General features: G+C 39.6%; 1 protein-coding gene across 3 annotated transcripts in view; it reads left to right on the top strand.

The window, feature by feature from the left end:
* Positions 1 to 175: 175 nt before the first annotated feature.
* The window catches only part of LOC135296792 (uncharacterized), a 31,149-nt gene continuing 16,387 nt past the window's right edge, over positions 176 to 14,937 (top strand). For 2 of the 3 annotated variants that reach the window (XR_010358787.1, XM_064413603.1), the window contains exons 1-4: positions 2,598 to 6,526; positions 9,641 to 9,760; positions 10,630 to 10,749; positions 11,839 to 11,958. Coding sequence is in view for 2 of the 3 variants with exons in the window: in XM_064413603.1 (XP_064269673.1) it covers positions 6,301 to 6,526; positions 9,641 to 9,760; positions 10,630 to 10,749; positions 11,839 to 11,958 (586 nt within the window). In the remaining variant the exon portion in view is untranslated. Of the gene's footprint in view, positions 6,527 to 9,640; positions 9,761 to 10,629; positions 10,750 to 11,838; positions 11,959 to 14,937 lie in introns of all 3 variants that reach the window. The other variant, XM_064413604.1, reaches the window with a different exon arrangement.

Genomic DNA, 14,937 nt, shown 5'->3' with positions numbered 1-14,937 from the left:
AAATAAAAACTGTGGTTAACTGATGAACAGTCAGCCTACAGAGAAGCAAATCCCTCTCTCCTTTTAAGGTTTTCCTTTCTGCAGGGGTAGGGGTAATGGATGTGTGCCTCAAGTGCAGCACACATTGCTACAGCTTTTGCTGTAACCAACAATAAGGCACTTTTAATGAAGAGGCTCTTTGAGCTTTGATAAGGAACCTGTGAGAGAAGACAATTTGCCAGGGCTTATAAGGTTTTCAGAACAGGTTTTCCTGAGATTTGACTGCATTTAATACACCTATTTTTTAATGGTTCTGCAAATTGCTCTTGCAGGGACACCTTCCACTAGACTAGGTTGCTCCAAAGCCCATTCAGGCCTTGAGCAGTTCCACAGCTGATGCATCCACAGCTTCTCTGGGCAACCTGTGCCAGTGCCTTACCATTCCCACAGTAAGAATTTCTTCATAATATCTAAACTAAACCTACCCTCTTTCAGTTTAAAGCCATTGCCCCTTGTCCTGTCACTGCATGTCCCTGTAAAAAGTCACCCTCTGTCCCTCTTGTAGTCCCCTACCCATAGGTACTGGCAGGCTGCTGCACGATCTCAGAGCTCCCTCATCTCCTGAGCGAAGTACCCCAGCTCTCTCAGCCTGCCTTCACAGGAGAGGTGCTCCAGCCCTCTGGTCCTCTGGATTTGCTTGAGCAGGTCCATGTCCTTGTGCTGGGGCCCCGGAGCTGGACACAGCGCAGCAGGTGGGGTCCTGCAGAGCAGAGCAAGGGGCAGAATCACCTCTCTCATCCTACTTCCATGCTGCTTGGGATGCAGCCCAGAACACGACTGGCTTTTTGTGCTGGGAGCTCTCATTGCTGGCTCATGTCTGACCTCTCATCCATCAGCACCTCCAAGTTCTTCTCCTCAGGGCTGCTCTCAATCCATTCTCTGCCAGCCTGTGCTCGTGCTTGGGATTGTCCAGGTGTAGAACCTTGCAGCTCAGCCCTGTTGGACTTCCTAAGGTTCATACAGGCCCACCTCAAGCCTGTCCTGGTCCCTTTGGATGGCATCCCTTCCTTCCAGTGTGCTGACTCAACTTGGTGCTGTTGGAAAACTTGCTGAGGGTGCACTCAATCCCGCTGGCACCAACAAAGATTTGTGGGACATAAGCTGATATAAGATACGTGGCGTCTATCTTACTGGGACAGAAAAACTTCTACTCTTTCAATTCTCTATTGTGTTTAAGATAACATGCTGTGTGCCCAGATGGAAAAACAAACTATAATGTGAAACTTTTTTGAAAATATATTGTAGAGTGTTTCAAATATATTTGCCTGATGGCAAATAATGCAAGTTTTGTTCACTCCTTGTCTTGCCAAATGTGACATTTGAGCTATGGGCTGTGTGATTCTTCAGTGGAGCGCCTTGGTAACAAAAGCATCAGGACAGGCACCTGTGCTTTGAAACACACCAAACCAGTCATTTTCTAAGGGTCTTCACATGAAACACAACCTGACAGGTTTCCATCTCCTGTGACTCCATGACTTTCTGTGGTAATTTACCTTGTAAAATTTAATCTTCTTTTTATATGGTTTGACCAAACCTCTAAAGTACACGGGCACCTCTGAGCTGCCTTTGATGTTTTAGAGATACTATCTTTTGCTACAAAGCAATAAAAAATACCAAAAATATTTCCATTTATGTGCTTATTATTATCATAGGAGACATTAGCTCTGGGCATGACACAAACTGCTGCTTTATTTGAATACAGCAGCAGGCCAGAAAATTACAGTGAAATATAAAGCTCAAGACAATGGGAAAATACATAAAGACAAAGCATGACAATAATACTGTGTCACCACCGGCCCAAGCCAGACTCTTGGTGGCTGTTACCAGGTGTTCTCACTGTTCAGTAAATTAGCTGACTGGTTGTACATCTTGTGAGCACCAGCACAGAAAGGAGGAATCAGTAGGAAACTCCACGGTTGATAGTCAGCAGTGAAATTGGATTGTCCGATGAGGGAATGCCGTTCCTAAGAGTTGCAAAAGGTAATGCAACCTCAGTTCAAAGAATATATTAGGAATGAAGAAACCCCAGAGTGAAATTGTCTTTAATCTCTTCAAAAGCTGGAGCACAAGCTTGCACAAGTCAGTGGTTGTATTTACCATCTTTGGCCTGGTTCTTTACATGCCGCTGGTACTTTACAACAGAGATTCACATCTGTAGCAGCTGCGTTTCCTTTTAAAACCTTGTTCAGTTTTACAACCTCTTTGAATGGATTTTGTCAATCCGTGAGTGGGACAAGGCTCAAGGGAGCTGTGTAAAGGAATGCTTCAGTAGATGGCACTCTCCCTCTGAAGGAGGATGGGCAAATACCTAAACCAAGGAATTAGATGCAGTGAGAACAGCTTCCTTTATACTCTACAGAAATCGCAGTGAATACACATAAAGCTCTGTCTAGCTATGCAATGAAGTAACTCCTGGCAGATTTTCACAAATTTGGATCTATCAAGTCCTCACATCTGGCTTCCTCCCTGCTTGAATGACTGTAGTCTGTTTATGTTCAGCTGAACTCCTCCCAATTCCTTAACAGTGAACACATACACACATGTATTTTTATATATATTTTATGTATTTTGTGTATATATATGCACCTGTACCATATACACCATATAGACATTGGTGTATGTGTGTATATATACATATATAAAAGAGCTCAGTAGTAATGTAAGTTGCCCACATTACACTCAGAGTTTACAATTGTTCTTTCCCAATTATTTTTTTCAAGTTCTTTATTTTATTCTATTATTCTGTTAGTGGTAGGTCCATTTTGAGAACTTAAGTCCTTTGATTTGTTGATAGTTTTCCATTGCTATTTTATAGTCACAAAATTTCATAGATCCAGTTAAAGAGTACTGAATTGGTACAAGTGAGGAGGCCTCAACTGCAGGTATGGAGGCAATGAAGACCTGCTAGGCCTTAGGGAAGCTACGCCCTTTTGAATCAAATCTGTTGCTAAACAAGCAGCAGTGTACAGCCATCATGCATCTTTCTAAACTGTATAGCACTTTCCTCACCGCTGAACAGGAGCGTGAGAAGAATGTGAAAAAAATGTGTATAAGACAAAGTTGCAATAAAAAAATTACATGGGACAAATTTATAAAAAACAAATTTAATTAGTTCAATTTCTTAAGAGTCTTAGATTCTTGAATAACGTGAGTATATACTTTTAATTTCCTGCTTTTTAAGTACCTTTTTTCTTATTTGACTGGTACACAAGTCAAATACAACTACACAAGTTCTCAATCACTGCCTCTCCCCTACACTCTGCAAAAATCCTTTCTCCATTGATTAAAACCACAGGGATAGCGGTATTTTAAAATCCAGACCCAGGAGCTAAAAGTTTACTACCACAGCTAAAATAAAGTTGACCTTTTTTTCCCCCAATATTTATGTCAAAGCCTGAGGGTGTTTGGGGGCCTGATAGCATGAAGAGGCCCTAGGTCATGTATGAAAGAGGAGTAGAGAGAGTATTTGTGTACATCTCTCCAGTGGCAAACAACTTTTGATCAATCAAAAGTTATGCACCATTGCAAACTAGATGAGAGAATTTCTGTTAAAATAAGCAATTCAACTGGAATACTGCATAAAATGGTAGATTAATAAGTATATTTTTTTACATTTTCTAATTTTTGAGTCAAAACAAAACAAACCTGCTGTGCGTATCAGGTGCTTAAGGGACTGTGCTCAAAAGCAGTATTTTCTGTCATTTGCAGAGAAGCTATATGCCAGATTAAATGTGCCAGTGCCTTACCAGTGGCAGAGGAAGCTTTCTGTTGAAAATACTGTTTAGCTACAGAATCCATCTGTTTTGTTGGCAGATAGATGTAAACTTCCAAATGCATTTATACAGGATTCCAAATAGCCTTCACACAGTAAGGTTACTACTTGGAAGTCTTTTGCACACAAACTGAATAGAAATGGTTTGGAGAGGCATTTTAACACTGTACAAAGGATCAAATTTTTTTTTTCCCTTGAAGACAAAAATCAAAATGTTGAGTGTGGGACATTTACTATTAGAAGCATGTTCTGTGAATAAAAGCAAAGATAGCAATAAAATAAAAATCAAAGAGTAAAAGCAAAAATAGTCTAACATTATTAAGGTACTACTATTTTTTTCATCTTCTGCAAACTTGAGCTGACATCTTTATTCAATTAATAAGGAAACTTATCAAGGTCATGAAACCAATCAATAACGTTTCATTTATAGCTTCAACCCTTATCTTTATAGCAGCTACTGTAATTTCAGAGTACGTTTGAAGATCCATAAACCGGCCTTCCACACTGGCTTTCAAGTATTTGTTTCAAATCAAAGAACAATTGCCTGAGTCATCAAACTATGTATCAGGACACCTGAGTTTTATGCCTTCAGGCAAATTATAGCCTAATTTTCAGGTGTCATGCACTTCTTTAACTCCCACTTACCTAAAACAGAGTTGCAAGAGCTTGGCACCTCTGAAACTTGCTTTTAAACCATTTTGGGACTATCTTCTTTACAGATGCATTGGAAAGCTGTTTTAGTGTTCGCATACATTTTGAAATGTTTAGTAAGAGCATCACAGAAATGCAGTCAATACTAGCAAATGTATCACTGAAACAGTCCTGTTGTTTTCTCATCTCCATGCAGTACAGTTCAAGTTATCTTTAAAGAACTTCACAATTAAACATTACAGTTTATTAGATAGAACAGAGCAAGAGACAGAAGGAGCATGTGATGGGTAGCAGGCTTTTAGATGAAAGCTGAAAGTGTGGAAAATGATGAGCAAAGGTGAAGAGCAAGTGGTGGCAGAAGTAGGACCTGGCAATTACATGGATTTCCTGTTCTTTAGAAGACCCCTACTGAAAGGATCCAGAAAACATGATGAGAAAGTGGAGATACTAGCCCCACTTTTGATAGCATGAAGAAGCCAGACAGAGATCAGAACTCTATGGATTTGCAGAGCTGGTTAGGGAAGTAGCCAGAAAAATCAAAATCACAATTCTTTACAATGAATTGCATTATGTATTAGAAGTATCATATGTTTGGTTTACCAGTGTAGGTAGGCTTATTTGTAACAAGTGGTATTTGTGATTAAGAAAATTATATAAAGAGGAAAAAAAAGCCGTTGTTGGACAGACCAGAGGGATTTGAGTGAGTCTGTTCATGAGTGTTTGGAGATGGGTGCAGAACAAAGGGTTGATTTTTAAACATTATTTATTTAGAAAATGAAGATTCATTAAAGGACAGAGGTGAAAACTTACCAATAAATGTATCAAATGCATTAGAAAAAATCCACCAAATCTCTGAATGAGAAGCTAATAAAAGTGATTAACTTTCAGCAGCCCTGTACCTACAGGATCCCTAATTAAGGTGACCATGAATCAAACCAGTTTTTACTAGAATCCTGAATATTACAAATATCACCTCATGCTGCAAGAATTAAACCAGGGTCATTTGTAAAACTCTTCAGCCAAGGGTGGGCACATGCACCAAACTGGTGAATTAAGCAAAAGGAGAACTGAACATTTTCCTTTTACTACCTCTTTCTGCATGAAAACAGCAGATAATTTTTGCATCCTCCCATTGCTAACTTATCCAGCCCATTCAGCAGGACTGCCTTGACAGGAAGAAAATGGTGCTACATTCATCTGGCTACTGTCTTTTTTCCCCCCATTTTCTATTCTTGCTGATTTGCAAAGTCTCAGGTGACTGAGTTATGAGTTGTTTGTCCAACAGCTCCTTTGTTCTGATCTGTGCTTCAGCAAGAACTGGAAAAACCTGTTCACTTGCTCTTTTTTTTTTTTTTCCCCATCTTCCTCTCTCCAATTGGTAGCTGCAGCTTGTACACATGCAGACAAGGTGGTGCCTACCTTTCATGTGGAAAGCTGCCTTACAAAAACAGGTTGCATTTTCCATTATCTCAGAGTTTTTCTAGCCTCAAACAGGCTTTGGTGGATGCTCCATAACCTAAACTCCATTTGCTCTCTATGGGATGTGTTTAGGACATTATCTTATTTCTCTTCAGGCGAAAGGAAGGTGTGTCTCCAGTGCACTCATTTCAAATAATGAACTTCGGGAGATCTGCAGAAACCAGCCTTGTGAAATGTATTTTTTTGGACACAGAAGTCTGTCCGCCTTACAGCATATACACATGATGTGATGTTAATATCTGTAAGACAGAACGAACAGTGAGGAGACAAGCTAGTGCAAAAAGCAGACAAATTGAGAAGAAACTTTTGTTTCCATCTCGTTCCTTTTCTTCTTGCTTTGTGCTGCTGTTGGAACAAGAATGGGTCAGCTATGTGGACGATGCATGCAGCTCCTGCGGGACTTCATAGGCTTTGTTCAGAGGATGGCCTCTGACTTGGTGCAAGGCATCAAGGAATGCTTAACTCTGATAAGCAAATGCTCCTGCTTAAAACAGAACAGCTCTAAAAACAGACAGCTGTACAAGCCCATCCTACAGCCTCATGAGAGAGTGACAGCACAGGAATTTCTGCAGCATATTGAAAAAGGTAAGAGCACTTGTCTTTTTCTAAAGGGTTGTGAAACAGCAAGGGGATTCGTTTTGTGGGTTGAAAGAAGATTGCTAGCTGCTCTGCTGTGGTATGGCATTGAGCAGCTCGGTGATGATGAGGAAAGGCCAGAGCTACAGAGCATTTTCGTTGTGTACAGGACACCAAAGGCTCAAGTAGTGCAACAGTTGGATCTAGGTAGAAGTGGTGAATCACTTTCTTGCTCTGCCACCACTGTTAATATATAACCCATGTAAATGTGTTTCATAAAAGTGAGTGCTTCTAGAAATTAAAGTTATTTTTTAGAAGTGAGTCAAAAGGAACTGACAGAATTGGACACAGGCTTTGATAAGACTGGATGCTATGTGAGTGCTGAGCTGTGAGTGGGCAGATCACAGGGTGCATCTCTGTGTTGGCTGAACACTGGGACTTACACTAGGAATGTCTGAGCAGTACATGGGGAAGACCAAAGTCACCCTGGGACAAGCATCATTGAGTTCTCAGGATTCCAAGCAACTGTGCCTTTGTGCAAACATTTTAGACATCAGGCTTAATCATAATCATGGGATTCTGAGTGAAACAAAGTAGATTCATAACTCTTCATCTATCTCCTTTGCTTTACAGGTTATCTGCCTAATTCCTCTGTTTTTCTGTTTGTTCTATCTTTGTCCTGTCCTAGGATACAACATCAATAGGAAAACTTGTTTTTTTATTTCACGTCTGCAGTCATCTTGAATGAGTGTATTTTGTTGGTTGTCCAATCTAAAAATAGTCCTTATCTCAAGATAAAGGGGTCATTGCTTGATTGGTTTTTCTTTCTGTCACAACTAATTTGGTATACTTTATGTTTAACAGCTTAGGGCTAAAGCTACTACACAAAAGTGCATAGTCCCTTATTTTTGTTTGTGTGAAGGGTGTGGAACTACTATTCATTTACTTGTCTTTTTGGAAACAATCTTGTAAGGAGAACCAGGAGAAACATTTTTTCTTGGCATGACATGGTTAATTCTGTTTGAAATGATCTGTCATGGAACAACCTTTGGAATAATTTCTGTGACTCTTGTTGTTGGGAGCATGTGTGGATTAGCCTCACTTGGTATTAGCTGGTGCCATTATTCAGCAAACGTGGTGGGTCCTGTGCTGCCCATAAGGTTCACTGATTGTTGCACTTCAGTGCTGGTTTAAATCCTGACATCCATATCCAGAATAGGGGCAGATCTTTCAGCTTGTTATACAGTGATCTTCCAGGGCTGAACTTTCTCCTCCAAAGTCTAGTGTGCTCCTGACTGTGAGACTCCAAGACAGGAGACTGTCCCTGCACAGCTGATGGATGAGATGTAATGAAGGGGAGGCCAGGGTGGCCCCTTGTAGCAGCCACTGGTGCTCCCTGAAAAGACTGTGTGTTTTATTGAGAGATCCTTTCCTCTCTGAGATCAGTCTTCAAAAGTCTGGTCTGTCTTGCATCCATGGGAGCTGGGGTACAGCAGCAGGAAGCCAAGAGGTCCTCTGACAGCAGTACCCAGATGACAATGACAGTTTTCAGGGAGGTCCCACTGTCCACAGCAGGGCATATACAGTACCCAGGAAGCAGAACCAATCTGGTTCTCTGGATGGCCAAATCTTACTGCCTAGACAAATGGAGGCAGGGAAGCCTCACAAAGAGAACCAAGACACATCCTTCTTACTTTAACACTCACCTGTGTATTTTATTCCAAGAGGGAACAAGCCTATCCTCAAAACAAAATATAATAAAAGATAATAAATACGAACAAAATATAATAAGCAAACAAAATATAATAAGCAAAAATAAAGTGTTTGGACAATTTGGGTGCAAGGAGAGACTTTATGCTTGATCATCACACTCATCTGTTAGCCAGGGCTGGAAATTTTGATATTTTAAGCAGGTGAAGATTTTGAGTGGTTTCAGCTTTATCACTCTCCCAAACAAAACTACACATAAAAGAATCAGATAGATTCAGGTTCAGACAGTGAAAGGAACAGAATTAAACCACATGAAGAGATTTTTTTGGGTTTTTTTTGTCTAAAACCTTGCACACACAGGCAAGTCCTTCTCTTTGTGTATACTACTAATTATTTTTAAAAATTATCTTTATATGAAGCAGTTCTGTGAAGCTCACTTACCTAATCCTGAGGGTAGGAGTTTGCTAGTCTTGACATGTCAGCAGCTTCTAATGCCTTGAGATATTGGTTGTGTTTTGCAGTGAGGCACAAAAGCTCATGCCCCTCACATCCCTCACATTTCTTTGTCCCATGGGAGGTAAAGTAGCTAGATATTTTTCACAGAGATATTTCAGTCATTATTGCACAGCTTTGATCTGTTGCCTGAAAATAAATCTTATAATTGTGTGCTCCACCAGTTGATCAATCATACATTGCCTTTTTAACTCTGTTCATTCGCTCAGTGTCCCTTTCCTTTTCCTCTCTGCTGCTCCATTCCACATATTATATTATACAGTGACTTACAGAAGTCATGCATGACTGCTATTGCTTGATGGCTGTTGTTGAAGATCTGGTTTATTCACAGGGGAGCTATCATACTCGAGAACAGGTAGACTCATGCTAGAAATTTAAGCCTGAGGCAAGCCCGTTTGCAGTCCATGTTGCTATTCCTTTAAATCCTGTATTTCAATACCCAAAACAGGAAACACAGTGAACTTCAGATGTGGTAAATTAGAAATATATACTCTTTCTGTACTTATAAATATATATAGAAATAAAACACACATTAGAAATATATACTCTTCCTTAACTAAGAACACCATGTTCAGTATTTTAACAAAGATTCAGAAAAAGGTAAAGATTTTTGTGGAGAGCAAGAACACCTGCATTTCTCTTAGATAGCATAAAAGTGTCTAAAGGTTATAATTTGTCTTGTTTCCAATCACTAGCTTTGTGAGCTTTACAAGAGGCATTGCCAAGGTTATTCCCAGTTCATCTATTGCTTCTGCTCATGAAAACATGAATAGATGGACTTTATGGAGTACAAAAATCCTTATGAGTTTGGTTGGCTTTCAATTTTAATTTTTTTTTTTTTTTTGTAAACTAACCCTTTACAGATGTAATTAAGCCTGTGCTGTCATTTTACACCTTTAGATTTTGAAATGTCTCCACTGGGAAAGGACCCTCTGGAAGCCTTGAGGACCTTATCCTTTTCAGAAAACCCGGGTTTACAGCAGTCAGCTGCCCTCTATTACTTGCATATGAGTCAGCACAGTAAGTTGTCTCAGTAAGCATTAGAAAAAATTCATGTAATTATAAATAAAATTGTTATTTCAAACAGTGAAACTCTTTTTGATTCATTTAGCAAGGGTTTTTTTTTTGCTTTCGTGCCATGTTTTTTGCCAAGGAAGATGGAAAACTGTCATTGCCACATTTATATGAAGCTCAGCAGAACCCAAAATATTTCAAGTTAGTGTATACTGAATCTCCTGAAAGAAGCACAGTCAAAATATAGTGAAATGAAATGGACATAGTGACCAGTTAATGTTATAGATTATATAACAATAAATATACAAAAGAGGACAAAGCTCCAGAAGATAGATTGTAGTGAAAAGTTATGAAGGACTCATTCTTCTTTGTTCAAATAATCTGTGGGAGTACTTGGCTCTTGAGGTAGTTTGTTAATGGTTAGGAGTCAGCCTAGATATCCGAAATAAAATATAAGCAAGAGTTTGAATTCTACAAAAAGGTAAAAATACTAGCAATAAGCAGGTTGAAATTTATTTGTTTATTTTAATTTTACTTCAAAGAGAATATTCTGTCACTTGGATGATAACTTTATCCCATGTATTATTTGCTGGATAAAAAGTGCGGATAGCCACAATGCAAGGACCTGCTGTGAGGCAGAATGACTTGTTTGGTAGCAAGGCACACTGCTTCCCTTCCCATGATGTTTATGAAGTACTTGATTATTCAAAACCTCTTCAGGAAACTTGCCCTGTTTGCTAGTAGCACTGGAATTTTAATGAAGGTGAATAGTACTCAGTCTGTCTATGGGAACACCTCAGGCTTAAGTCCACCAAGGGAAAGATGTGACTGTGATGAACAGTGGGATTCATGAACATTTCCTCTCACTCTTGCAGTGAACATCCCCCTGCCTGTGGAGCATCTGGAACCCTTCTATGCCTTACTACGTTCTGCTGACCTGGAGGTGCAGCAGATGTCTTCCTTGTCCCTTGTCAACTTCCTGCTGGAAGGAAATAGTGAGTAATTAATGACACATCTCTCTTCAGGTCAAGAAGTATCTGTTCAGCCAGACTCAGAGAGAAGGACAACACTTCTACACAAATCTAGATTCCTTTTTTTGTGTTCCTGATAGGACAAGTGTGAGTCTGATTCTGACTGCAAGGTACATAGCTTCTGGTGGCATCAAGATAGATCAGATCCTTCCAGCTAAATTATATAATGTGACAAGAGTTCTTGGATCTGTGTGCAAAGGCTGATAAATTATTCCCAGGCCAGTGTGGGAATTATGTTCTCATTATTGGATCTACAGACATTTTTCCTTTGAAACAATGAATACAGCTAATAGAAATAAACTCTGTGTACGAGACAGTGCTCATTTTCTGGTTATTTATGAACTGGACCTTAGTCTTAAATTGCTTACAGAGAAAAAAAAAGTTTAAACACTCAGCACAATTCACATACTTCTGTAACTAAAGGGGAAAACAGACTTGAGATGGAATCTGGGAGATGCAGAAGAATAACTTCCCAATAAAGTTTATGTTGATAGACAGGGCATAAACATGCCAGACCTCATCAACAAAGTCCTTGTTGCATCTACTACTGCATTCCTGAGCACCCAGGCCACAAGAGGTGTTCCATCCTGCAGTCCCATAATAGCAGAAGACAGGGTCAGTTTTCAGCAAAGCTGGCTTTTTTCTTTGCCTTCTTTTTTAAGGATTTTGCTGCAAATAATATCATGTCACCATTTACACAGAAAAAATAATATTTAAAGGGCAGACCTCAGAAGAAAAAGAAAGGGTGGGGGGTTGCTGAGTAAGCTGTGAACCTATTGGAAAGCTTCAATTGCTCTTGCCAAAATTAACCTGATTTGGGACCTTCTGGCCTAACACCTCCAAACATCTGTTACACTCTTTCATGCATCTGAAGGAGAATTAAGCAAACCTAGCTAGGGACTGTGAGTGGCTTTCTGGCTGTTTTTATCTTAGGTCTATTTTGTATAATCATAATGTAGATCTCCAAAGCAGTCAATGGATGGTGTATTCTTTCCACAAAATCACTAACTGCTTACTTTTTTATTTGTTCATTTTTCTTGAATTTTTGAATAGTTGACAAAGAATTAGTTGTCCAAATGGGTTTACTTGAGCCAATTCTGGATCTGCTTGAATCAGAGGATCCCACTGTCCAGTGTAATTCCTGTGCCTGCATCATGACTTTGGCTGTTTCAGGTGAGTGTTCTCTTTGCCTTTGTCCTCTGCTGTGGATTCATTCGACTCTTCCATCATATTTTAAGGTGATACAATGTATTTGCAATGGGTTTAAGAGTCATAAGATGCAGCAAGTTTTGGTATTCCCACATCATAAATTCAACCTCCTGACATTCCAGTTATTTTTCTCAGTGTTTCTGACCTTTGTGCTCTTATGATTACAAACCTTTTTCTGATTTTCATCTTAAATGTATTCATGACTGGCTTATCTTAATTAATATCTACATTGGCTTTTGCTTCAGGAGTTTTGTCTCTCTGATGTCTATGCTGATGAGGTTCCTTCATTTTACTAGACTGAGAAAGCCAAGGTCTTTTACAACTCCTCTTGTAAGTGAGGCTCTCCATTCGTCTTCAGAGTCCTTCCATGTGTAAATGGTATGTTCCAGGAATGGAACATAGGATTTGCATGTGCCATATCGTGATACCACAGGCCTCAGGCATTGCTACAGTGCCAAGATATAGATAAATGCTGCAGGAATTCCATTTTGAATTCATCTCTTCTGAAGGAGAAGTCACCAGAAATGTGCAGCATTTCAGCTGGGGTCTCTGTGCCTTTTATTGTGGCACATACAGAAATACCTTTTGTGGTACATCTCATGGTAACACTTGCAGGTTTGGTGATTGTGCCATGGTGATGCTGTCATCCTACAGCTGACTTAATCATTTAGGCTTGCTCCTCCTCTGTTGCTACTTCCAGCAGACACCAAGTAATCAAGGCTCTGTGCCACACGTTTCCAAGTGCACATCCCTGCATTTTCTACAGGTTTCATTCTGTTTCCATTGCTTCAGTATTCTAACTTGTCTGTTATTTGTAAGATATTCTGGTCCTCCACTGCATTGACAATTCTGCATTCAGCTCTTTGTTTTAACTCTCTGGTTCAAAGCAAATACAGACTAGCCCTCATGGAATTCCATTTGTAGCCTCTTCCCAGGTGGTCATTTCCATTCAGCTGCTGCCAAAACTTGCTCCCAGCTTGCTTTCAGTCAGTTTTTTATCCATCATGTACTACTTGCATTTGTCACCATCTTCTGCTTAACTATGAATATTTCATATAATGATATTAATATTTTCCTGGTATTCAGACAGGTAAGTTCAGCCACAGTTACCAAAAGAAAGGTTATCATGTTAGTCTGTCTTACTCTACCTTGTGCAAACTCATAGTTCTCCAGTACAAATTGTGTACAAGTCTGTAGAAAACCCATGTTTTCAACATTTGTTTCCCTTCCTGTAGCCACCTTCCTTCTCCAGCATGGGAAGGTGCAGTCTGATGTCCCAGAAGGCTGAGGGAAGCATGATGAAAGTGTTAATTTCTCATTTAAATATTTATGTTGCAAAGGAGGAGTGGATAAGCAGGATCCAGCCACATGAAAGTGCTGATTTGCATTTTATCCCACCTTTTTATTTTATTTTCAGGTTTTTAAACACTTTTCCCTTAGGAGCTTATTTTTAAGCATTGTATATTATCGTCAGGTTAAGAATTCTACATACTACATTACTTTGTGTAATTGCCTCATTTAAATGTCTTAATTAGGCATGGCGTCACTAAACTTTTAGGTACTTGGCTCTAGAAGGACTTTCTTTGTGTAGGGTCAGTGAAGTTATGTCCCTAAAGATTACAGAGAGGTCTGTGTTTCCTTCACCTGTTTTAAACAGTCCACAGAGAAAGTGACTTGTTTGGGCATTTAAGAATGTTTCTTGGTCCTGAAGACACTCTTACCCTTCTAGATGTCTAACCTGGAATACAGGGAACCCTCAGCTACTGCAGATCCAGGCTACCTTCATTCCCTGTGGTCTTCTGCCTTTGCACACTCCCTTAAGCACCAATGTCCTTCTGAGCACAAGTACTCCAGATTAAGCACTCAAGGAGCTTTCAAAGCTGAACATAGACTTAGGCAGTCCTGCATAGGCTGGGTTACTGCCTGGTATTTGATCAGTGATGAGGATCTCTGTCCCAGTTTAACTAGAATTTAAATGTGCTGGATCCATTTATTTGTTTTTCAGACTATATTTAGATACCACAGCAACGAGACTATAGCAAGAGGCAATTCTCCAGGGGTTATTTTAATTTTAACTCGCAGACTCTGATATTTTTAAGTGTCTGCTTGAGAAAAGTATCCTGTTCAGTCATATCCTTCAAGAAGACCATTTATGCAAAAAAGATAAATATGGAAGCACAACCAAATTAGGAAGATACTTAGATGGGTTTAAGGTGACTAAAATTCTGCATCTAAGAATGGTCTTAATTCTCTTGCAACAAGCATGCAAGACTATGTACAGTGTGAAAATGTTTAGCAGTGTTACTGCAGGCCATGTTACTGCAGGTCATGTGCAAACTGGGTTGTCTCCCTGCTGCAATAGGGAGCTGAAAATAAGAACAAACTAACCCATTCAATTGAAAAATATTTGAAGGTTAGTTTGTTCCAACACCAGCATTTGTCCACACAGCAAAAGGATACATGCATAGTTGCAATTATCTGCAGCTTTTTAATCACTGAGTGAAAGTAATCAGTCCTGAGATAAGAACTCAGAGTACTTCAGAACTAAATGTTCACATGTTCGGGGTTTAGGGGGGCCTGAACATCTGCTTTAAGCTGAAACAAGGCAAATGCACTGAGTATAAAGCACATTCAAAGTTGTTCTCATGGGAATTTTTAGGCGCACAAATGTCAGAGTGGAAAGAAAGAATTTATGAATTGGTGAGTTACTCAAACACAGCTTGAGTAGATGTTGTTGATTTCCCCACTTTAGAGTAGCATCTAGAAGGAACACATAGCTTCCTTCTGAAAGCATTCCAAGAGGCATCAGTGGAGGGAATGCATTTTTTAAGATAAACAGTTCAGGAGAGAAACATGATCTAGCCTGCCACCTCTCTTACAGAGATGGCAATAGTTGCACATCTTGGTGAGATATATTTCCCCATCCAGTCTGTCATCATAAAC

The sequence above is a fragment of the Passer domesticus genome, chromosome 3 (genome assembly GCF_036417665.1).
Source record: "Passer domesticus isolate bPasDom1 chromosome 3, bPasDom1.hap1, whole genome shotgun sequence".
Taxonomy (NCBI): Eukaryota; Metazoa; Chordata; class Aves; order Passeriformes; family Passeridae; genus Passer; species Passer domesticus.
This window is presented reverse-complemented; position numbering and strand designations above follow the sequence as displayed.